Source organism: Monopterus albus, unplaced genomic scaffold (genome assembly GCF_001952655.1).
Source record: "Monopterus albus unplaced genomic scaffold, M_albus_1.0 scaffold69.1, whole genome shotgun sequence".
Taxonomy (NCBI): Eukaryota; Metazoa; Chordata; class Actinopteri; order Synbranchiformes; family Synbranchidae; genus Monopterus; species Monopterus albus.
The window spans coordinates 1,059,067-1,084,969 of NW_018127949.1; the positions used below are offsets into that span (position 1 = coordinate 1,059,067).

The 25,903-nt window shown below is 38.7% G+C and overlaps 1 protein-coding gene across 2 annotated transcripts in view; it reads right to left on the reverse strand.

The window, feature by feature from the left end:
• The window catches only part of atrnl1b (attractin-like 1b), a 57,301-nt gene that overhangs the window by 4,167 nt on the left and 27,231 nt on the right, over positions 1-25,903 (reverse strand). For both annotated transcript variants that reach the window (XR_002275325.1, XM_020604968.1), the window contains exons 21-27: positions 23,830-23,882; positions 22,172-22,266; positions 21,658-21,736; positions 18,906-19,063; positions 17,259-17,320; positions 13,679-13,757; positions 3,570-3,677 (exon numbers count right to left, since the gene is read on the reverse strand). Coding sequence is in view for 1 of the 2 variants with exons in the window: in XM_020604968.1 (XP_020460624.1) it covers positions 3,570-3,677; positions 13,679-13,757; positions 17,259-17,320; positions 18,906-19,063; positions 21,658-21,736; positions 22,172-22,266; positions 23,830-23,882 (634 nt within the window). In the remaining variant the exon portion in view is untranslated. The remainder of the gene's footprint in view (positions 1-3,569; positions 3,678-13,678; positions 13,758-17,258; positions 17,321-18,905; positions 19,064-21,657; positions 21,737-22,171; positions 22,267-23,829; positions 23,883-25,903) is intronic.

The window sequence follows — 25,903 nt, forward strand, 5'->3', positions numbered from 1 at the left end:
TTTGTAACAAAAAGGCAGGTGAGCAAAGCCCCCCCCCAAAAAAAAAACTACTATGAATGTCAACAAGCACATTAGCTGAGAATAATTAGTAGAGCCTTCTTTAACCAAAATCTTTTGAAAAAAGATTTAGCAGCCAATGTTTGGCTAGTTTCTGTTATTAGAATACAAACTATCCAAACATTGATTATGGAAGAATGGAGGATCTTCAGTGGTACACCGCTCTGCAAATGATTTATTGATCAAGTTTGAGCTAAGCACTGAAGGTGAAGCTATAGTAATGGTTAGTTAGCTTAATAATGAACTAGCTCAACAGTCAAATAAATGACTAAACCAAATTTTTACCAATTTTATGAAGCCTTTTAAACTTGGCAAACTGTAATAGACATGCTATTAAATGACATTTCTATGAGGCTTTGGATTTGCCCTTCATCAAAAGACAGCCCTCTTTGCAGAATTCAAGTAATTTGCTGAGGTCATGAATGCTGTCGAGATTGGCCCGGGCTGTTTTCCATTTGCCTGTACGACTAATCAGCTGGAACTAATGCAGAGGAACAGAGCAATGAGGAGAATGGAGGACAGGACAAAGGTGAAGGTAAAAAAAAAAATAACAGTGTAAGAATGGACAAAAGTACAAACAGAAAGTATAATAAATGTGCAAACTAATTGTTAATCAAACTAAACTAATCTAGAAAGCCCAACTTTTATAATGTTTAACTATCTTAAATTACTAACGTGGTGCATTGTATCACCATACTGTATGCTTATATGTCACTCCAATGCTGTGATTTTTGCCATTAAAGTATAAATAACACATTCTTATTTGCCTGAAAGGCAGTAATAATAGCCAAATGAAACCACCTCCTTTCTTCTGTCATTTGCTCTGTGAAATGTCGCTATCAATCTGGATAATATTCCTACAGTGCAGAGGAAAATAAAAACATTAATAAATCAGTTCTTTCCATTCCAATCATAATGTTGCCTTTTCATTCACAGATTTTTAAAACTTTTGGTTATTTTCATATCTTCCAAAGAAGGTTTGAGCCTGCATTTCTCCTATGCATTAATCAAGTGCGAGGACTATATAATGGTCTTTCACAACCATCCGAGCACACACACACACACACAGTATATCTTCTCTCCTTTCCCCCTGCTGACAGGTGTCATCAATCATATTCACCATCCGTTAGCGGTTCCATATGCTGAATGCCAGCCATAGCAAATAGGAACATCTGTGACATCGAGGCCTCAGCCTGCAACGTTCAAGCCCGATTGGCTCTCTGTCCAATAGCTGCTGACATCTTGGTCACTAAAAGCAATGTCCAATCTCTTGAGGGCTTAAGCTGCCCAAAAATAGATAAAATGGTCACAAAGGCTGTTATAATTTTCACTCAGACCAGCTGGAGGGTCTGCAAAGATTTAGTGACAGAGAACTGGTACCAACTAATGCAGTGAGACTGGTGTCGACAGTGCAGTCACAGAATAAACGTTTCCATGTGTTTAAAAGGGTGTGAGGGGTAATTTTGGTGCTGCAGCCCTTCTGTGTATTGTTTCTTGTACAAGCTGCAACAACTATTAATGCGATGTTAAGAATTATTCTAACCTTTGCACCTGAAATAGAAACTTTGACGCTACCCTCAGACTTCCACGCTGATCTGAGCCTGAGTTGAAAGTACGGACAGAACTGTGATGGTAGTGGGGCTATGGTGTCCTCTGTCATATCAACTAAATATTTCCAATAGCTAAGTTGTGCCAGATGCTGACCAATTAACCTTTATAAAAGAGAATTAGGGGTGTTTCATATGATTCACCTTCAGCTGGTGCCAGAGCATGTGGTGGAGCTTTTATGTGGTCCAATATCTGCATTTGCACATTTAAGCGCACAGATTTTTCTGAAGCAATTAGGGGTGTGTGATATATATGATCTGCAATAATATCTTAATTGGTGTTTAAACGATGTGTGAGCTGACATCATTGAGCATGTCACTGACAGACTACTGTGCGTGTGCATTCAGAGTCCACACTGTGTACATGGTCACACACCACTTGTTAAGCTAGTGTAGCTGCCTAAAAATGAATTAGCTGAGTTAAAAAATGAGTGAACCAGCAGCACCAGAATACAAACTACAGACACCACCAGCTCTGCAATTTACATCGTTAATTGCTAGACACGCATTATCTTCACTCGCATGAAGGGATTTTGGCTTTGAAAAGACAGATGTTGCTCAAAAGATTAAAACTATGTCAGAAATCTGTTGCTGTAAAGACAACTCGATAGCTTGTTTCATCAAGGACTAACCACCCCACAGATGATGAAGAATATGGAAAGCTTCTGGAGTCAGCTGTCGGCGACAGGACAACACCAGCCAAGATAGCAGCACACAAACACACTCAGCAAACTGTAGCTAAAGTGATCATTCTGCTAAAGTGATTTCAATGTTTGTGTACCGTTTTACTTTAATGCTTTGGTTTTAAGTAAATAAACAAGACCTGTTTTTCTTCAATATGTTGTTTTCATTAATGTCATTGGAAAGTAGCAATAATTATGATGCTATTAACTTGGGCGACCTTGTACAATATAAAATAATACAAATCCATTTTTAAAGGATGCAGAATATCGTCTGAGTATCATTACCCACAAACTAGCACTGACATTTAAAAAGCTGGCACCAACTATCTAAATACGACTATGTGTATGCAGACATATCTCAACATACCTATACAGTATATATAAATAAAACTTCCAAAGGTTCTCAGGCAATTTGTGTTATAATAATTTTATAGTATCTCCCCTAAGCTGTGTAGACATCTAAGTGAAACTGAAAAACAAGCATTCATAGGTTCATTGTGGCTCTTGAAAGGGTTGAGAAACAGAAGATGAATGTTGGTTTTTTTCCAGCTATCATTTCCAAAACAGCTTGAGACTCTGTTTACAGTCATACTCTCTAGTGTATGCAATGTCTTTACCTGCAGTACAGCTTGCAACAGCAACACTGTCCTTGGTTTTTGTGCAGGAAAAGACGGACTGGAACACATCTCAGTGACAGGTATGTCGTTAACATTTTACCGAAGTGAAGGCAAAGCAGTGGTTTTCATAGCCACTCAGGTTTCAGACTCAACACTAATTTAAAAATGCGACAATAAAATGCACTCAGAGAGCTAAGAAGCATTTTTTTTCCTCTTTCGCTCCTTACATTGCCCTTCACACCACCATAATGCATAGTGAGCACCACTCAGTACAACATTAATAGCTGATGTAGTGCCTCTTTGCTGGCTGCCACAGTTATTTTATTTCTCTCAGTGGCAGTTACCACAGAGGTGGCACTGGTCCTCTGATGTCAATTTGAGGATGTAGCTCTCCATATTGCTTTAAACCACACTTTTATCCCATGTGGCGTTGAGCCCTTGACTGTGTCAGGCTTCTTCTCTGCTCTCTATTTACATGGGAGTTATTCACATCTTGGAAATAAAGAGGAGTACTGAACTGAGCAGAGTAGTTCCAATGTACATGAGCATATGAGCATCCAGTGTGTGTGTGTGTGTGTGTGTGTAAGGGAACGAGCAGGACTCACATCTACCACGGGCTGCAACAGCTCTGTTTGTTCTCCCCTGGCATCCAGTGCAACATCAACTGAGGCAAACGGACGACTGGCCATCTGCTGACGCTCTCTCATCAGTTGCTGGAATATCAAACACAGAGGAGTTATGAAAAATTGCTGTAATAGTAACAACTCTAACTAAATTAACTAATTTTATTTCAAATACAATTTCAATTATATTTTCCTGTGTTCTAGGTTGAACACAGTATCAACGCATAAAAAATCAGCATGAATTTAAAAATAAGTCTCCCACTAATGGGATTCACAAGAAAGTCTTGATCCAACAATAACCAGTGATAATACTGTGTGTAAATGCTGAGGTATATGTCTATACAACACCAAAACTCTAGTGGGACATTGGTTTTTGATATGCCAATGTACCTTTTTACAATAACATCAGTGAATTCATCCATATTCACTGATTTGATCACAGCAGTCTGCACTGTGTCTTTTCCAAAGTTCAACATCACAGAGAACGTTAAAGAAATTGGTCATGTTTCTGCTAAAAAGTGACAATTTCTGCAGTTTAGCCTGAACAGAAAATAGCTTTTCTTGTTCCCCAGTAATCAATAGTGTAAAACAACTAGTGCCACACTTTCATCACCGACGCAGCCTCTGATCAATACTTAAACAGGTCGCCATTTTGTCTGCAAGGACACTGCTGATTGATGGTAGATTTGTGATGAGCTTAAGTGTGTTGCATCAAAATCTAATTGTACTCCAGATTACTGAGCACATCTAGCGGTGAAAGTGATTGGCCTCATAACCTGCCCTTAATCTGTACTCTGGTGTTCAGTAAATATGACTCTATGTACAAAAACATACAGTTTCACACAAACGTAATACTAATAGACTTTTATATAGTGCATACATTGTGTTGTGTTGCTGCTGTGACACTTCATGTTTTATGGCTGTGAGGGAGTAAGTATCATTTAAATGTTCACAATGCTAATGTAGGAGTATAGCACTAGATGCCACAGTTAGCTTTATCATCAGTCTTAAGCATAGTATCATATAAGAAGCCATCAAGTACACAATTAAAACCTCTTTCATAGGAATCTTTTTTTTTTTTTTTTTTTTTTAAATGTGCCAGCTCCAAAAAGTTTGCCAAACATGATGGTTTCAACTTATGGAGCCAACATTAGCCTAGGTAGGTATCTAGCTGATTATATCTGCCAACAAAATGTCATCTCATCCAACAAAACTGCCTAATCATAAAACCCTTGAGCTCATCCTAAAAAATTAGAATCTATGATTATGATAGCGATGATTCAAGTATACTTGACTGATTAAATACTTTCAATTATCTCACAGTATCTCTTTAACTAATCTGTGTGCCTGTGTGGGTCAGTTCCATGAGAATTTTCTGGTGGTCTCACTCCCGAATAAGAATCTGTCCTTGGTATAGTAATGATCCTCGAGAGTCTTGTGCTCAGACCCCCACCCTCTCTCCCTCTGAATATAATTAAGTATTCATTATAGTCTGAATAGTAACTGGCAAAATTCAGATGAGGTCTGGAGGGATTGATAGCATTGTTCAGGAGCAAGAGAAAAACATTTCTGTAGAAGATGCTTTGAATCAACGTGCTGGGGTATCAAGGGCTTCATCTATGTGACAGGTTTACAAAAATAGTAGTCAAAGCACTGCATTCATTCTTTCACATCGTTATAGTTCTGTTGAGGGTGTACACAAGAAAACATAGTGGTGTTCAATTAATATGTCAAAAAGCTCAATTAGATATTTGGGAGCGAACAGTGACTCATTACTGAGACTTGCACAAGCTGTTCATCCAGCCTCAATCGTCTTTGGCTTTTTTGTAAAGATTAAATTGAAAAGACCTCACACAAACTCACAAGACAATAGATCAAAACATCCTGTTCTCAAATGTTACCGATGTTTAATAACATTTTCATAGAAATGCACTAACCTGTTTGAAACTGAAGTCGCACATGATAATGAACAAAATGCATTTAGCATAATTTTCTCCTTAATGTGCCAGAGTGATATTTATCTTAATAATTACAGGTGGGATTCGTTTTGGACTTCTAGGTCGTGAAAAATTCACTTTGCAGATTCAACGGTTATAATTAACTTTAACAATGCTATTTTAAATTTAGTGGTTTTTATACAGTATATCAGACAAAGAGGCACAGTGGGAACATATATCAGTATATGACCCTTCAGAAGGGGCTTTTTTGGCTCAGCTGGGCCATATGCATACAGTATACTATATATCTGCAAGTATAACATAACATAGTGGTTTCAGAAAGCATTTAGAACTCTCAATAGAGATGTAATAATACAAAAAACTCACGGTACAATATTGCCATGATAAGTCCATAAAACGATATTTGTCATATTAAAGAATGAAGAAAGAAAGAAATCTGCACTTTTTGTATGATTTTCCTTTCAACTTATACTTAAAATAAAAGTAGCCAGGCAGGTTAAACTTTCTCTGTTTGGTGGCTGCTAGGACAAGCCAGGTAAAGGTAAGATTTGTGCTTTACTGAAGGTGTTTTTCAAACATCGTGGCTTACTTTTTCAAAAGAAAAGACTTTATGGGTGTGGAGCCGGCTGGTTTTGCATTTGTGCTTCCGGTATTCTTGATTTTTGCTCATCTATGTTAAAAAGTCCGCTACATCAGTTTCAAATTCTGCCATGTGAATGTAGTTACACTAGTGGAAAGAAAACATATGTAATATCCTGGTGTCGTGAAATCACAAATATTGTTAGACCCCTAACCCTCAATGTTTTTGCACATTTTACTGCATTTTAGGTTTAATTTTAAATTGACAAAATTTACACCCATCAATCACCACTCAGTAACCCACAATGACTGAACTTTTTGCAAATTCATAAAAAAATAAAATAATAATAATAATAATAAATCTCTCATTTACAAAAGTATTCAAACCCTTAATGGAGTACTTTAAATATTCCATTTTGACATTTGGATTTGGGCAGTCTATTCCATTATCCCCCTTGCCACTCTAAAGGCCTAACTGATGGAGTACTGCTGAGGTGGTCATTCTTCTGGCATGTTCTCCATCTCTGCAGAGGAATTCTGAAGCTCTGTTAGAAATACCAGGTTGTCTGATCATGACCCTTCTTGCCAGTTACTCAGGGTAAGGGCCAGCCAAATCTAGAAAGAGCCCTGGTGGTTCCAAACATCTTCTGTTTCATATCGTTTCACTTTGTCATCAGAATCACAATCTGCTGTATTGGCCAGGTGTGACGGACACACGAGTAGTTTGACTCTCTCAAATACTATACAATGCCCTGCTTTAGGTATTTTTGAGTAGTTGCTCAGAGATGCTTATGGCTGAAACACAGGTTTCTTTCCCCCATTGTGGGATTAATTGTGTGAGTAATATTCGATTGTTCTTGATTTCCTGGTTGTTTAGTCTCTACTGCTGTTCCTGATTCTCTCCACTGCTGCTTTGCCCTGTTTTTAGGTGCCTTTGATTTGCTTATTTGTGCTGTGTAAAATTTAACGTTCTGATGACGCTATTTTTATAATCCTCGTGTATCGGCCCTAATGCTTTGCTGCCTTTATGTAACTTTTTATTATAAGACTAAGTGCTCTTTGTTACTACGTACTTACATACATACGCATGCGCCGCGCGGAGTGGCAGCAAGTTACAGCAGCTGTTATTTCTCGTGTTTCTATGAACTTCTGCTCTTATGTGTCTGTTCTTATGGTGTTATGCTGGTTGTTCTCTATTGCTGCTGTAACACAGAAATTTCCCCACTGTGGGATCAATAAAGTACCTACCTACCTAACCCCGTACATCGGCTCTCAATGTGCATGTACATATCCCCATGCAAGGGGCAAGTAAACCAACATAAGGCTAGTATGACAAAATAAGCAGCATTAACAGCAACAAACAGTGCAAATAATGCAAAATAAGCAGTATAAACATGCAGTAAGCCATGCAGACAGGTAAAGGAAGTTACTCAGTGTGGACCAATGGGCAAAATGGCAGTTTTATCCACCTAAAAAAAACTAAGTGTATAAACAGAGAATGAATCTACATAATTTCTGTAACCACAATATGTTAAATTCAGTGTTTACCCGTCACTTATGTATTGATTACATAAAAGCAACAAACAAAAAAGGTTAAAAAGAAGAAACATGGTCAGTGCATTTTGTAGGTTCTGTGTCTAATAACTAGTACATTATTTGTGTAAGTGCAAACCATTTTTAAGCCTTCACTGTTGTACAGACTCATTGAGAGGAAAGATCAGGTCAGTTCTATGTACGTGCTGCTTTGTTGAATCACTCTGAAAACATTCCCTAGGGGAGTAATACCTGATGGGGTGGGGATGTAGCCATATGAAATTGAGATTGATCACTGGATTGATTTTGTAGCTCAGATTTTTAAACTTCAAATCTGGCAGCTCATGTCAGATCTCTCTACTAATAAACATCAAATGAGCAACAACAAACCTATAGATTTGAGCTGCCGGGCCAGCACAGGTCAAAACGAGAAATTTTGCCCTTTTGGAAAAGATAAAACGCAGGACGGAGGGGCTGGCAGGGTTGTTGCAGAACAAGAAAACAGCTTGCGGCTTATTATGATTTCCAATGCAAACTGTTCAAGTCCAGCAACAATTCATTCTAAATGTCAGATAGCAGTAACTTTATTTATCATGTTGCAAAATTTATTTAAAGCAACAAAGCATAATAGGAAGGCAGGAGCCAAGTCAGGGAATGCTAGTGCTCTGCTCTGTGTCCGGCGCATTCATCTAAAATGTGCAGGGAATACAATCATTAAAGGAGCCATTGCCAAAGAGATTCTAGAAATGAATACTAAGTTGATAACAAAAGGAAAAAGAGTGAACTCTGTAAAACCAATTAATATGTGTGCAATGATAGACTGATTTTGTCATGAACACAAGCTGGAGCCATTCACAACTGTGATAAGGATGGGCACACAGTGCTTTGCTATGCAGCTTGATTCAACTGGTCAGTGCATGAATTATGTCTCGTGACTACAGCATTTTCTTCCCTTCACTGGATTCTATGAAACGGTAGGTGTTACCCCGCCCTCAGCAGAGTCTACACCTAAGGTCACTTTGTACTTTGTGAAGATCATTGGTTGTACCCATAGCCACTGTCCCACAGAATAAAAATAAATAATAAAATAAAAGGTTAAGTACAAAATGTTTGTCTACTTAGTTTTACATTCTATAGGTTGATACATGTGTTGACCATCTACACACATATGATTAAATGACAAAATGTTACTAACTAGGGCTGCACAGTGGCATGGTGGTTAGCACGATCACAGCAAGAGGGTTCTGGATTCAAGCCCCAGCTGACCTGGGTCCTTTCTGTGTGGGGTCTGCATGTTCTCCCTGTGCATGCGGGGGTTCTCTCCAGGTGCTCCGGCTTCCTCCCACAGTCCAAAGACATGCAGCTTAGGTTGGTTAGTGACTCTAAATTGCCCATAGGAGTGAGTGTGAGTACGTGTGGTTGTTTGTCTACATGCCAGCCCTGTGACCGGCGACCTGTCCAGGGTGTACCCCACCTCTCGCCCAATGTCAGCTGGGATTGGCTCCAGCCCCGCCGCGACCCCGTTCAGGAATAAGTGGTATAGATAATGGATGGGAAGGATGGATGTTACTACTACTACTGACAGAATGTTTGTGTGGTACCAAGAACCAAGCTCCACAAACTCACAGAAAATATGAATAATATGAATTATTGCAGATGTGTAAAGTAATAAGGGTAAATTATAACAATACATGTTGCACCATATTTGTATAATGGTCTTTAGTGGGACAGTTGCACCATATTTTATATAATGGTCTTTAGTGGGACAGTTTCTAAACCCGCCTGTGGTAAGCCATAACCCCGACTCAAAGTTACGCTCCATGATCTCTAAATTTGTTGGAGATTTTGGTGCACAAACTTTAAACTGAACAAGGGACAATCAAGGTGACCAGGGGCTTAAGAGTAGGATAATCTTATTATAGCAATCAATGACTGCTGATTGAGCTCTTCAAGGGAACAGCAAGTGTGAGACTATGGCAGGTCTGCACAGGGAAGTGAGAATTATGTGGTTAGCGACAGTGTGTTTACTGACAGTGACTGTTTTAAATGAGTGATACCAGTTTTCTGAAAAGGCTTGTGCAGCTAGCGCACACTACTGTTATGGTATTTAGTTGTGTGAATAAGTTCAGCCTTATCATTCACTTGAATGAGGCCAGTCTGGCAATGCAGAAACAAGGTCACCTGGCCAGAGCACAATGTGACGTCAACCAGCAAGCATCCGCTGCATTCCCCAATCAAATACGTGAAAACACACAGTCCTGGTCAATTATTCTGTAATTTGAACAGTGTATTTCTACTGTTGAATATCACAACAAATGTTCAAATGACTGTCACTGTGAGTTGTAAAATCCTGTCCTCTAAGTATTTCTAAACAGTCACAGAAAAAGAGCTGTTCAGTGTCTTGATGAAACTTCAAACTTATGGACCTATTACTCAAACTGGACATTCTGGATCATACTTCATATTTATAATGAAAGCAATATGCACCCACCTACACAGCCCCTTACTCAGTTTAAACACAGTCACACACCCCTACAACACAACACAGTCCTTGTTTTTAGCCTTAACATCTACTACTATCAGTTCTTAAATGACACAACGGGCAGGTTTAAGCTACAAACTGGTCACAGCAATTATCAGCATCATGGCCAGGGCATCAAAAATGGGCTGCTAATAGCTTTTAATAAAGTGATGCTAATTAGATACTGGGGATTTAGTAAATGGTACAATTAATGCTGAAAAAATAATGGTGCTTTTAACGTGACCCACTGCTCAATAATAGTTTTGAGTGCTTCTAGAATGCTAATAAAACATCACCGCTTTCCACTATGGTCAGTATGTTTGATCTGAGTGTTTCTGTGTGTGTGTGTGTGTGTGTGTGTGTGTGTGTGTGTACGGTAGTGAGTGTGTGAGTAAGATAAGCAGCGAACAGGAAAGCATTAGATACAATTCGCGTTTGTGTGTAAAAAAAAAAAAAATTGGTGTTACAGTCTCGTGAAATGTCGGCGCCCTCTCAGTCCTGTTCTCCCCGCAGGTAGCTTCGAAGAGGTCAGCTCTCATCCTCCTCTATAGCATTTTCAGCTGTTGCCTTTTTATCCCTTTGGCCCCCACTAAAGATCCAATTCTTCTCACCTATCCTCAACTAAAATTATTCTAACACAATGGCTGCACCTTTGGTATCACCTCCTTTATCCAATCAGTGTATTTGCGTGGTAAAAGATCAGCTTTGTAAGATTAAGTCAGTACGGGCAAATGTTGACGTGTTCACCACTATGTCAATTCTAGGTTGTTAGTGAGCTAATTTTCAAAATGACATACATAAAATGCCTACATCTTAATGTACACACTCAGGCTGAGTGTGTTTCTAGTAAAAATCGTAAATAACAGAAAAACTGGTTCCTATGAACACGGTGCTTTTTCAAGTGCTAACACAAATTTCATACCAGAAGGTCAATAAAAAAACAACATTCAAAAGTCCAAACACTATCAGGCATCCATATGCCACTTGGCAGGATCAGTGTGTCATTCCCATCTCTGCCATCTCTAGAAGCCTCATTAAGACTCATTCATTCCATGTCCTTATGTCAGATGGGGCTTGAGCGCATTAGATGGCCCTCGGCCCAAATCCTTCCATCACTTATCGGGACAATCCCCATAAGTACATGGGCTATTGACAAGCTCTCGCAAATTAAATGGACACAATATTCAGTGAAGAGCCAATCAGTTCACCAATGGGACGAGATTGGCGCAACCCAATCACAAATTCCACTGAAACGCTTGTGATTATAACACCACATTATTCGCAATAGATAGCTCCTATACCTCTTAGTTCCCATACAGACATACAACACAAAATGCCTTCTAATAATACAAGCAGTGTAGCAAGCAATTTGTATGAATTCCACCATTTGCTTGCCACTCAATCTGAAATAAAAGTGGTTTGCTGGTGCTATCTCAGGAATTTAAGCAACTTGTGCCTCTGAAAATAGTCTCAACCTAACACTCAACACTACAGACACAGCTGTAGACAAGGTGTTAGGACATGAACCTACAGTAAAAAAAGCAACTGTCCATGTACAAATGCTGACATTTTTATTGGCTGAACATATCTACACGAGAAACCAGTGGCAATATATCAAATGGCTTTAATGTACTTGATGAATTTAGATATATAAACAGAAGGCGACAGTAGCTTGTAAAACTTGAACATGAAACAGCTAGTCAAAATTTTATAAAATGCCATTGGTCACATGATGAAAAAATACAAATAATAATAATATATGTAGTCAAAGAGGTCCTTGAAGAAAACCTGCACCAGGGTGCACACGTCCTGTGACTGTGGCAACGATACACCTTTCATTACGACAATGGCCTGAAGCAACGCTGCAGTGCTTCCAGTGGCCCAGCCAAAGCCCAGACTTCTACCCCATAGAACATCTGCAGACAAACTTGAAGATGGCAGCTCACAGACACTTACAATCCAGTCTGACAAAGTTTGAGAGCAATCTGCCCAGAAGACTGGGATAAACAGTCCAAATCCAGGGGTGCAAAGCTTATAGATGCCAAGAAGAGTCAAAGCTTTAATTGCTGCCAAAGGGGCTTTTAACAAAGCACTGACTTCAGGAGAGATTTCAGTTTTTGATTCTTAATGAATCTGTAAAAATTTCTAAAACATGTTTTCACTTTGTTATTATGGGTTAGTGCATGTAGATTGGTAGGCAAAAAGGCAATTTTAGCCATTTAAATTTAAATCTACAACACAAAGAGTGCAAAAGGTAGAGTGGTCTGACTTCTGAAGCCACTATATACAAGACTTGATCTGCAAGCCAATCTTTTATGCCTTTTTACAGACTCAAGTGCAGTATTTTTGCACGCAATGAAAAAACTTTTTAATCCCCTAAAATGTAGCGATGGAACTCTGTATTTATTTATCTTCATCTGGCAGCTGAAGGGCAGCGACAAATGGACAAAAGGAATTCCAAGAGCAGACGGAAAAAAGTGAGCAGAATTTTAATGATGTGAGCCCATCTGCCTGCATTAATTTTTATTGACTTTAATTCTTTGGATAGGCATGATTCGCAGTCACAGTAGCTTTAATTCTTGTTTATTTTCATATATCAATTAGAGGAAATAAAATTCAGATCCTATGATTATCAATGTCATTCCCAAAGTGGAAATAAATTGAGGGAGTTTTATTAGTCACCTGCAGGTCACAAGGCTGGATTTGCACCAAATTCAACTTCCTGCTCCTAAATATCACAATCATATCATAAATAAATAAAAATCATAAATATACTAGAATATAGCACTCTGAAGAGATGGAAATTATGGTTCAGCCACCACATGAAGTTTGGGTAAGGGCAATAAGGTGAATTTGCATACGTTTGGTCTTCCTCAATTTCCTGCACAGCATCTTTTTTACTCTCTTTTTTAATTTCTACTGCCCATCATCTCATCACTCACCCCCTTTCATGCCATCTATTCTCATCCATCTATTCTCAACCCCATCTTTCATACCAACACTGAATAGTAATGTTCCATTCTATCCTTTTTGCCTTAGGTCACTCACAGTATCACTTTCGCTTCCTTCATGCCCTCTCTACTGCTCCACTTAACTTAAATCCAGTGTTTATCTGAATTATCTTCTTTATTTTTAAACACATTCACTGTTTTTCTGGTAAAATAACTACTCAAAAACTGGAACATAATTTTATCCTTTTTTTTTGTAACTCATAAGCATTGTTTTACTGGTCACATGCCCACCCACGTCTACAAACCAACCATTCAGAATAAGAAATAACAGCAAATACAGGCTGGCACAACATTCTGTATGGGCTCCAAATGTAAAAACACAACTGCAGCTTTGAAGGTACCTTTAGGTTTGAAAGATGCTTCAGAAGAACAGGGGCACCAAAGACACTTCAAGATTTGCAAATACTGAGAACCTTTTCTACAGGGGTAGTAGGAAGTCATTGAAATCCGCTGCATTTCACATGTAAGCAAAGTACTGTGTGCACTTACTTCTCTCCGTCTTGAAGCCCAGCAGGTCTGTTTGATCTTCCACACGACTGCTGCCACCAATAGTAACGACAGAAAGCAACTGGAATGAAATAGTGGAGGAAATATCAAGCAACATTACTAACTGATAACAGTTGTCATGGAGAATGTACCCACATTTATTCTTTGTGCATTCTTTGCGTACAGGGAGCCGCCATCCTCGTCTTTTCAGTGGATCCTTCAAAAGCTGCTTTTCAGTAGTTCAAGTTCTACATACTTTCTCAATACCAAAAGTGCTGACCAAAAGTAATTTAATGCTTCTAAATCACGTACAGAGAGCAATATAAACTTTATTGAATTCAAAATTAAAATTTCAGTTTCCTTCTGACTTAAAAAAAAAGGCCAATGGCGGGAGATGATACAAAGAGGCAACGCATTCGTTTCTCAGTAGACTCAATATTTTGGCTGATTGCTTCAATTAATAACCCAGTAGTAAAATCATTACTCAAGGGAAAAATCAGCCAGGTTTAAGTGCTACTGGGGTAGAAAAATATGACTGATTGGGAGCTTCCACTTCATTATCTTGGTGACAGATGAAAATGTAAAGATTATATGTGCTAAGGAGACATTCTGTACTTTTTCAATAGCTTGTATGAGCAAGATGTGGGATGTGAAGACATATTTGGAAATAGATGACTCACATAAATAAAACCAACTTTTTTCCAAACAGCATAAAATTAATAAAACATTTCAAGAGATGTTTGTAAACTACAAAGAGAGTGAATGTTCAGTCATTCATGTGTATTTAATCATTTCATCTCCTCACTGTATTAGACGGAACATGACATTGTTCCTGATGGCCAGGAACAATCCTCTTTGGATGTGAAACACATACTGTGAAATGACCAACGAGCCCTTGGCTTTAGGGACATGCCACATTCTGAAACTGGCAGTCCGGTCCAATAAATACAGTTCACTAGCTTTGATTTTGTCGGCCCATTTGTTTGATATTAAAACTTGAGTAGGCTTTTTTGCCATACCTGCTCAATCTATTGGCCAGGATCTTTGAAGAAGGCGATAACGCCTGTGAGGAACGTGATAAAGCTTCTCATAGATGACTGAAGCAAAGAGGAGGAGGCAACCAGGCAGTGGGATTAAAGTGTTGACTGATGTGAAATTCTCCGCTTCAAACATCTTATCATCGCACCTGGTATTTATTTTAGAGGTGTGCTAGGTAGAAAACCCTTTCATTCTTTTAGAAGTTCTTGAACAATCTTAGACACCTTTGAGGATAACAGTGAATGGAGAGGAGGGGTTGTGGGGGCTTGAGTGATATTTTCATGTGTTCGGCTTTCATCGTGTGTATTTTAGACAGCAAAGAATCTTAAATTGTATTTTCTGTTTCCTTTACTTCTGCTGTTAATAAAAGAAATTCTGCAATCATTCATGTTCTGACGTCCTAAGGTAGTGAAGGGAGAAATTCTTTTCTAAGCTGTTACAGGCATGGGATAGATTGATTTGTAGATCTAGTAACACGTAGTTTCCTAAGCATCTTGATATCAGACAAATTCTACCATCTTACATTATTATTACATGTATATATTTTAAATTGTAGCCAAATGTATCTTTTATTGATTGTGATCATGAAACAAAATCTAAAATTGAATCTTGGGCAGAAAGAAAACTGAACTCAACACTAGTGTCTTTTAATTAATATGCTCTTTTCTGCAACCACAGGGCTAGAGTTACAGCAAGGGAAAACAATCAATAGTGTCTATTCTTGCGTTCTCCTGCTGCATAAAAGACAAAAATATGATCCAAGAATCCCTGTAAAATGTTGTATGAATGTTAGTCAAAATAAATAATGTATGTATGCATGTATGTGTGTGTGTTTCCTCACGTCTAATGCTTACACAGACATGGTGTAAACACATACCTGTAGCAAAATGTGCGCATGGATGCATACAGTCACATATGCAGGTTTGTGACTGGAATAAAGATGACTTTGTTAATTAGTACAAATGAGACCCTGGGGTTCCATTGCAAGGATTGCACAGCATCCCCACTTGAAGAGTTTCTACAGCATCTAATCAGAACACATAAAACAACAAGACTAACTAGATTAAAACTTAGGCTGCACTGTGCAAGTAAATGTTGTTCATGAAGATGAAGAAGTGACGTGGAAGTGAGGGAAGTACTTGGTGTGTCTGAGAGGCCTGTAGTGAAAAATGTGAGACAGTACTTGAGTAAACTCAGCAGTGAAACCGTGGGAGAAAACAGAACATGTTCCCAGCCATGCCGTCATTTTTTCACCCTTCATTTCTCATACAAGAAGGTCTAGAAACCCTGTGGGGTGATGTGACATTGTGTCATCAGGCTGATTATGTTTCCTGCAGGTTCATCCCTCCTTAGACCTTCCACACGCATACAACTGCTGCTGACTGCATCAGGGATTTTCACTCTTTCTTGTATTTATTGGTCACTGAGAACTGGACAACAAAGATGCAGACAAAGCAGCATGACAGAGGACACAACAAAGCAAAACAACAAAATACAGCGCCATCACGGAAAAAGTCGCACAAAATAAAGCAGGAAACAGTCAAAGTTATAGGCTGTGCCACCAAAAGCTGGGATTGCATTTTCCTTTGGATATAGAGTGTGCAAATGATACAAGCACATTTTAGATAAATTAAGCTCTGTCCATCTCCCCTTTCCTTCCAAGAATGTCTGAATTTGGCTATTCAACTGAAATTTGATCAGATGGAAGCAGATGATATCTGATTGTGTGACACTTCTCAGGAAAGTTTTTGTTGACTGGGCAATGATGGGCAGGTGCCTCAGGCAAAGACTGTCTTCAATTCCCTCCCTGACACCTACACAGATAATATGTTGGTCTATCAGCTACTCGGGGCAGCACACCTTGAAATAAAATCATCACAGACACTGTGTCACTGAGTTTGGTAGGCAATATTGTCCCCGACAATGCCACTAAGTAAAATCATCTTAACTTATCCACTGTTGATTTGTTCATGGGAAATCTGCTGCAAATATCTGCATCCAAATACACCATCATTCATAAAACATAGCCAGTCAATGCAATCTTTGGAAGCTTTACAAAAACGCCAAATATCTGACTTCAAGCAAAAAAATCTGCCATTATACTCACATCCTCTTAATTTAGTCAGACTTTGCTGTGCTTTTAAGATAACTCGATTGCCTCATTTTAAACATTTCAATGAGAAAAGATTTCTATCACAGTTCTCAGGATGAAAAATCATTACATGCCCTCATATCTTGATCACCCATGCCTTCTCTTTAGATGGCACTTGCAGAGCAATATGTACCTATTGAAACGGTTACCGACAGTTCATTTGCACGCTTGAAAGAGGAAAATTGCTGCCTTGAAGATTCACAAAGCATTTACCCTGGTTAACAGAACTGGTCCAATAGGCTCAAGTAGCCCAATAATTCTAGAGGGACAAGTGGAGAATGAAGTGGTGGTGGGTTGAGTTCTGAATAACTTGACTGCTGAACACTTAACTAAAAAAATTACTAAATGAGTAAGTGTGTTTAGTTATGTTAAACAAACATTTGACTCACTTACCTGAAAAATGTCACAAAAAACTGGACAAGGTCCATGATACTGTTGTGCTGGGAGAAGGCAATCTATTGGTGAAAAAAATAGAATTACAATCAAGCTGTAAATCTCATTCTACAATTAAAATAAATAAACAAATCTGCTATTAACAATCATTTAATTCCAGGAGGGAAAAGCCCAATGAACTTTCACTTCATTCTGACTGAGCTCTCCCTGTTGATCTGTGACACTGTGAAGGGATTAAGATAATATGGTGTTGACAGGTAAAGTCTGCAAAAAGGTCAGTGAAAATGAAAGATTCTCTGGAGGACATGGAATGAAAGCTGTTGGCTGTGAAAAAAAAGTAAAAATAAGCCAAAAGGCTTTCTAGACAACACAAATCTAAAATTTTATTAATTTCATCCACTTGTCTTTGGATAGATTTAGTGTGAAGCAAACAAAATTTCACAATGCAGCCAATAAATGACATTATTTGAAGGCACTTGATGATGTCACAGAAAAATCTCAGCTAGGGCACTGTTCTTTACCATCTGCTTTATTATCTGCTTATTTGCTTGGACATTAAATACAAAAACAACTGCAGTCTCAAATTATGAATGATCTCAATCCAGGCCTACATTCTCATCCCTGCATTACAGAGGCAAGGAAAGAGGGATCTTATCGTGTTACAGAACCTATTCCTCTACCAGCCCAGGCCAGTCCATAATAAATAGGCAGCTGCTGGGGCAGGAAATCCTATAGAAAAATGTCACCAGGCCACCTCCACAGATGACTGGTCCATTCATTTACCATGTGAAAGGGAGGGCCAGAACAAATAAAAATCAATATTTGAGAGGGGGCTTATTAGTAAAAAGGGTATTGTGTGCTATTATTAGGAATGACAATTTTATCTATCATGTCTTGCCTCTCGTGTAATCATACAACTTTAGAAATAAGATTGTTGCAGACTGCTGTTGCAGTATACAACACTGACTGTTATTCTTTACCAGAATTCTGACCACATGTAAAAGTTTAAGGTCAAGTGTTACTTGACTGAGGAACTGATTGGATTCAAATGTGTTAAAATCATCCATTTTTGAGGCAACAATTATTATTTTACTTTTAAATGAATGTAAACTACTTATCTACATGTGTGACAGTAGGTGTTCTCTCGTAACCTCAGAGCTTTCATTGCTATGAAATCACAGCACATCACTTTCAGGCTCCAGTCACCTTATGTGGTCTTCAGCTCCATTTAGCCTGTGAGGTTACACCATGGATGTTTTGACAATAGCTTAGCCATTTTTTTTCCTCCAAACACATTTTTCATTGTGTTATATTTTCACTCTGTCCGAATCAGTTTCCATTCAGAGGAAGGTCTAGAAAAGGTTAAATGGTGCTTTGATTTTGCCCACTAAAAAACTGCTGTGCATCTGTGCATGCTAACCACTACTCATTAAATCTGTAATTAGAATAATGTGCACTTGAAATGATCCTGAGAAACAACAGAGCTTTGCATCTGCAAAGACCTGTTGATAATAAATGTTAAAGGATTACACACACATTGTACATTTAGATAAGCAATTTGGAAAGAGCGACAACAAAACAAAACTAAGGATCAGTGTGTTATCTACTACATGTAAGTCAGGTGAAGGTCACAAGTACAGTCCTTACCTGGATCTTGATGGGCCATGAGAAATTACTGACGTAGACATAAAAGGTGATATTGGGGTTGCTTCTAAAGGTGAACTTCTCACAGGAGAAACTGTCTTTGTATTCCTTGATGTTAGTTTTGGACACGATGGGTACCTCCTCTCCAGAGATGGTTCCAGCTGTTGGGGCAAAGAGTTTATGTTCAGAACACTGCCATTTGGAGCTCACTGAATGGACCTACAGTACATACAGATCTGGAGCTAATAGTAGTATGAATCCATTATTGGATTATTCATCATTATTTATAATGCTGTTTGGGACAGCAGGAAACAGAAAAGCTCTCAGGAGCGTTTAGTCTGATGTCTCAAGTGCATTAAACCTCTTTTTGTTTGACCTAAAAACAGTGGAGCTTCACCATGTAATTACACATGCAGTTTATCTTTTAGCACATATTTATCATTTGTATCCAGCTAATGCATTTTGGTTATTTAAGTCATAGAATTGAGCTTTTTGTGCCCTTAGACCAGATACAGGCTACATAAGGGCAACCACACTCTGCACAGATCAGCTATTTTGTGTTTGTTTGTGTTAGGTATTCATATGTGGGTGAATATTACAGCAGCCCAAAATGGTAGTTAAAAAGTACTGCTATATTTTATAATGACAGTTCAAAGGCGAATGATGGCATTTCTTTGAATAAAACTCAATAAGCTCAAAACTGAAGTGCAAACTTTAGAAAGTGCTGTGTTTACATATAATTCTTAATACCCATCATGTAATAAAAACTTTTACATTTTTAACCAAAACTCCCATTTTCAATGTGTTTAAATATTTCAAGTCATTTCTTATTCTTCCTCATGTCAGTGGGTCTTCAACATTGACATTCCAACCCAGAGCTCTGAAACAAAAGAACCGAAAATGACAGCTTGAGTGTGGCTTCGTGAGCACACTTATCTTAATTGAAATCACCCTTCTTGCCCCCACTCCACCCAAAGACGCTTCACACTCTTGTCAATTGTGAAGAGGCTCTCGCTCCTCCTGAGACACAATATCTTTGTGGGGAAAGGGGCCCCAGTTTCAAATATTAATGATGACGATGCTCCAAAAAGGTTAAGGTGCCAGAGACAAGCACGGGAGGTTAACGTGTTTTAATGGCTGGAAAATGTCAGTGTTGTGAGGATGGAGAAAGTGGCAGGTGACTGGAGAAGAAGATGTGCATTGGATGACTGTGGTGTCCTTGCCTTGTCTATCCCCAGTGGACCTGTATTATCCACTCAACAGTAACACAGTGCACGCTAACAGGTAGGGCTGGTAATTTCTGTTATATCCATTATACTACCTACATTAATAACTCAATTTTTAAAGCCTTTGTCATCCTAAGTAAATGTGTTGGCAGCCTAAGTGTATGATATTAACAGCATCATATCACTTATAAAATGAATAAAAATTATTAACAAGGCTTTCTGCATGTCACGTACATATATAATATGTGGTGTTTAAATAAGCAATGTGCAACTTTTGTTGGCACTGAAATGGCAATAAACAATAAACAGAGACATACCTGAGTCTGTGTTTGATGCCTTTGTATAAATCATGAATGAAAACAGACTCAGACTAGAATGGGCGTATGTCATTTTCTGTGCGACTGGCAAATCGTACAACGGGAGATGAGATTCTGAATATCTGCTCTGTTGACCTGTTGTTGTGTAAATGTTAAAACAGCCCATAATAACTCTTTTGTGATGATGTCCTCAATTTTGCAATTCTGATCACTTCTGACCTGTACCCCTAATAGCATTTATGCCCTGAGCCATTTATTTGGTGTAGAATAAAACATTTTGTTTACAACATAATTGCTTTTCCATATTATTTATGCATTGCTGTTTGAACTGGGAATATGTATTTTCACAGGCTAATTGGGGAATTTACAACACAGCGAGAAGAGGGAGGGGAACTTATTATTCAGTGGCCTGTTTCCAGTTTAAGAGTATAAAAACTCCATCTGCTAACTATTTTTGTTCACAACTAAATCTGCATTCTTGTGACGGGAATCAATATTCATATGGTTTTCCTCTCATCAAGGTGTCTACTGGCCAATAGAAGGACAAAACCAGAGAGAGGTATTTGTTTAATACATTGAAGGAATAGTTCAGTTGCTGTTAAAACAATACTGATGTATCCCTGTGTATGTGAGAACAGGTCTTGGTCGTTGTCACTTATACTACTCTCCACACTGACCCTGAATGTTTCCACCTGAAATGTCACTATGCTGCAAAAATTGAGGGACAAGCTTTTTTTCAGTGCAAAAGTTCACTCCAAAGTTTGTCTGATGCTCAAATGCAGCTTCAGCTGTTCCACTAAGCTAATAAGAGTCGGTATCTTTCAAAGTTACTGTCTATTCACAACAAATTTCCCTTTTTTCTTTCTCTGGACAGTACCTAAATTTGTTTTGAATAGACAGTAACTTTAAAAGATACCAAATACTCATATTAACTTAGTGGGACAGCTGAAGCTGAATCTAAGCCACAAATGAACTTTGGAATGAGTTTTTGCACTGAATGAAAGTTGTGTGGTTTGACCCTTGTTTTGTTTTTTTTTTCAAGGTAGTCACGTTCCGGGTGGAAACATTCAGGGTCAGTGTGGAGTGTAGGAGAAGTGACAACAACTAAGACCATTTTCATGTACAGAGGGATACATCAATAATACTTTAAGAACATATTGAAAAATCCTGAACTATTCCTTTAATTTAATCTGTATAATCAAGTGAAATTACCTGTTGATCCCACCGACCAGGTGATATTGAGGTTGAAGTTGTTGGATGCATTAATCGACATGTCCAAGTTCTTGTTTGCCTTTAAATGATGAACATAAAAACACCACACCATTAGTGTAGTTAAAGCTACAGTATGTAACTTTTTTCAAATATTTTTGCTGTAGAAATATGTTTCACGTCTTGTCTTAATGTGGAGGGGTGCTGTCGAACACACACACACACACAAAAAAAAACACAACAGCCTCACTATAGGAAAGTACATTACATAATAAAAGCAGAGCTACTATAAGGAGGGTGTATAACTTAGCAAGCTTTCAGCCTTGGACACTTTGGGGGCAGTTTCAGACTCCAAATGAAACTCTCTATTGTCTTGATAGAAAATGAATGATCAATCAATGATCATCAGTGTTAAATGTGGTTTCGACACGATGTTGTGCTCACGTTACCACATTAAAGGTTCAATTGTTACTGCCTTGGTTGCTGGTCTGAGAATTTTGATTTCTGCAATAGTTACCTGCTCAGGTGAGGCCATAAAGTTGATGGCAGTGTAGTGATTATCATCTTCTTGGATGAGACTGAAGGTGAACTGGTAGTCGATCAGGAGATTGTCTATTTAGAAAATCAGACAGGAAAGAAAGGTCTTATAAGCTTTCCTGTTATTCAACAATACACTGCACATAATAAGGACAATACAGTAGACCTTTTGAGCTGCCAGCTGAGACTTAACACTACTAGAGATGACTATGACTGCATAAATATACAGAGCTGTATGTGATGTAATCAAAAGAAAATCCAAGCACTAGCCTGACCAATAGAGACAAGTGAAATCAAAATGTCTGCAATCAAATCCAGTGACTGCAATCAGGGCTACAATTTTCTAATCAAGCAGACAACAAATAGGAAGACCTGACCGTGACAGCAGGCTCAGAAACCCCCTGCAGTGATTAATGAAGTATCCTTAATTAACAGTAGATTGTGACATATAAATTCACTCTTTTCCCAAAATTATTTAAGCCAATGAAGTATCAATATTAAGTATAATCTATAGCCAGAAAAATCTATTTTGGATCGTTCCTTCAATCCATTTTGTAGCATGGGCGTTCATCTGTCATGTGTGTTTGTGATTTTTCAGTTATAAAATCAATTCTATCTTGTTTTCCTGACGGTTTTATGTTTAATAGTGTGACTGGTTATGTATGCATGTGACAGTCAAAGGGCTTTAATTGCACAAACACCTTGGGAGATAACAGGAGGGAGCTCAAAATCACCAGTTATAGTGAGAAGACATTGAAGTAGCTGGATAATGCCACCGTCAGTGAAGCATGTTAATCCACGGTCAGCGCCCTTTTAGATAGTCATTGAGTGTTGTGTTTACAATGCTGCATACCAGAGCTTTAAAAAATCCCAGTGCTGTGCGGAGGTTAAAACCAGCTCCAGGCCTTTCGTTTCCTGTCTTTTTCTCATTGAGCTTGGTGTCATGCTATGGCATTTCGAAAGGGAAAAAACCTTGGCAAAGGCTCTGTTGTCAGTAGCAGTGTTGAAAGGCAGATAACAAATGGGTAAGTACTACAGCACCGTGAAGGACACCGCACCATGCAAATAAACACACAGATCACAAACACCAACACGTACAGAATAAACAGGAATACAGGCGCAAATGTGTGACCGCTCGTCATCGCCGGGCGTCAATTTTATGTCTGTCTTTTTTTTGTTTTTTGTTTTTTACTTCTTTATATAATGCAGCTGTTTACATCACTCACTCTGATGGATTTTCCTTCTACTTTAAAAGTCACAATAACATTAAATCAACTACACTGTAAATGAATGAATGAGTAGGTGGGTGGCTGAGTGAGTGAGTGAGTAGACAAGTGGAGAGTTTTTACTCCTCCGTCCCCCTGATTAGCTCAATCACTCACTCCTGATGCACTTGACATTTTCACAACAAGTCATTCTGTCACCGAACAAGTGCCCCTGGTGCCAAAGTGCCAAACTGCCCCATCTGCCCTGAGCGGAAGTGGAGATGTTGGGAGAGAGAGAGGAAAGCAGAGAGAGAGAATATCCAAGAATAACCAGTGTGTGTGTGTGTGTGTGTGTGTGTGTGTGTGTGTGCGTGCGTGTGCGTGTGCATGTGCATGTGTGCGCATATGAGCTGTCTGGTGGAGAATTACTCACAGTAACAGGTTCCTCTCAGTGGATTGCCAAGGTAACGGTTTTCTGAGTCACATCTGCAGTGAAGCAAACAGAGAGGACAGACCAAGATGAAGAAGCCTGCTAACAGACTGAGAGCAAGAGCAACTCTTATCAGGAGCAGCCTGTGCCAAGTGCCAGCACATTAGCTTCTGCTGTTGGCACCTCATCACATCTCATACTTCTAACAAAAAGGAAATGATCTGATAGCTTGTAAACGTTAATTAGACTTCGTTAACTTTTATTTATCAAAGCAACACAGTGACATCCAACAAACTTTACAGACTAACAGAACACAGAGTGTGGCAACTAATGTTCCAAATTTAATCCTTTAATCCTCAAAGCAAACAACTTAACTTATGTAAATGAATTCTTACTCGCCAATTTGAGATATATACGTATAATCCTAAACTGAGATGGAAAGCCAAATCAAGAACCACCACCAATCAAGGTGGATCATTTTCAAGGAATGAATCAAATAAATCTGTGCTTATTCAAGTTTGAGAGATATACTGTACAGCAAGTCAGTCAATGCAAGGCGCAAAACAGGCTAGACAAAGCCCTGGGCGAGCTCAACTCGAGCTTAAAACCTCAGAGCTTTAGGACTGATAATCACATCTTCATATAACTTATTTATGACTGATTAGAAAATTATGACTTTTGATTCTAAAAACCTGAAAGTCTGGGGATAACCCTGGTCTGGAGTGAACTTGAAACACAATGCCTCTGGCCGTGGCTACTGCCGGCGCGAAGGCATAAAAATTAGCACGACTACAAAACATAAATCTAGAAAAAAAAAAAGAAATAAAATGTTACAAAAGAACAAAGATTACACTTAAACACAAATGTGAACATCTTTTCAGGGCTGCACTGTGGATTTTACTGGTGTTAAAAACCTGTAATTTATCTGTAACTTAAATGTAGTCTTTTTGGTCAACATTTCAACAGCTGGATTAATACAGCTCTAAAGTAACAACCTTTGATTAGTTTAACAGAATGCTACGTTTCTCTGGTCCTGTAAGGTCAGGCTTTGCTTAAACCACAGCAGTTTAAAACTATTTATAATTTTCAACAGCAATATCATGACATTAGCCAAAAAAGTCTGACTTTTAAATGAAGGCCTGCCAAGTAAAATCATTTGTTAATGTCAATAAAGTGCAATCAACTGTTCTGAGAGAGTGTATTATCAGGCTCAGGAAATGTGGCGGTGCTCACTGGAAAGAAGTGTTTATTATCTCTTTTTTTAATGTGCCTTTTCAACACATCTCTCAGTCTTTTATGCACTTAACTGTCTATAATTCACTCTGAATGTACAGTATTTCACCTGATAACCAGGATAAATAATATTACGTGTGCACTAGAACTGTATAAAGAAAGTGAAGAATGGCACGGCAGTTCAAAAAATGTGATATCTATTATCACAGATTTAGTTTGGCAGCTGTTATATCTTACAGACAACCAATTAAACTTGTTAGAATGTGAATATCAGAGGTGGTGTCAGCGAGGACCTGGAGTGAAGGAGGGGACGGAGCAGACGAGCAAACTGACAGAGACACACGAATGCCACTGAGGAGGAGGTGGCTGTTGGTGATGTTACAGAGAACAACAACGACTTTGACTCTAAAAATAATGCGACATTGGGCGTTTCGCAGTATTTTGGATTCACAAGACAGATGGTAGCACCGTCGGAGGTACTACGTAAAAAATGTCAATCAGATGTGGGTGAGGATATCACATCTGATGTGTACAAACATGTCATGTGTCACCCACAGCTTTTTTACAGAACTGCTCACTGCTCAAAAGTACAGTGAGTGCATCCTTTAATGTTACGAACTGACCTATTCCAGAAGGACTCTGACAGCATGTCTAACCAGGAAAACCTGAAGGACAAGCATCATCTGAATGATCTAATGGAGGCAGTACACTGAGATGGGGAGGAGCAGGAGCCAGCCCTGCTGCTCTCACTGTTTAATGGACAGGACAGGGTAGAGTACTCTTTTACCACATTACAAAGGACAGAGGACAAATGCTGCCATAGGCTGGCGAACCCTCACTGGAC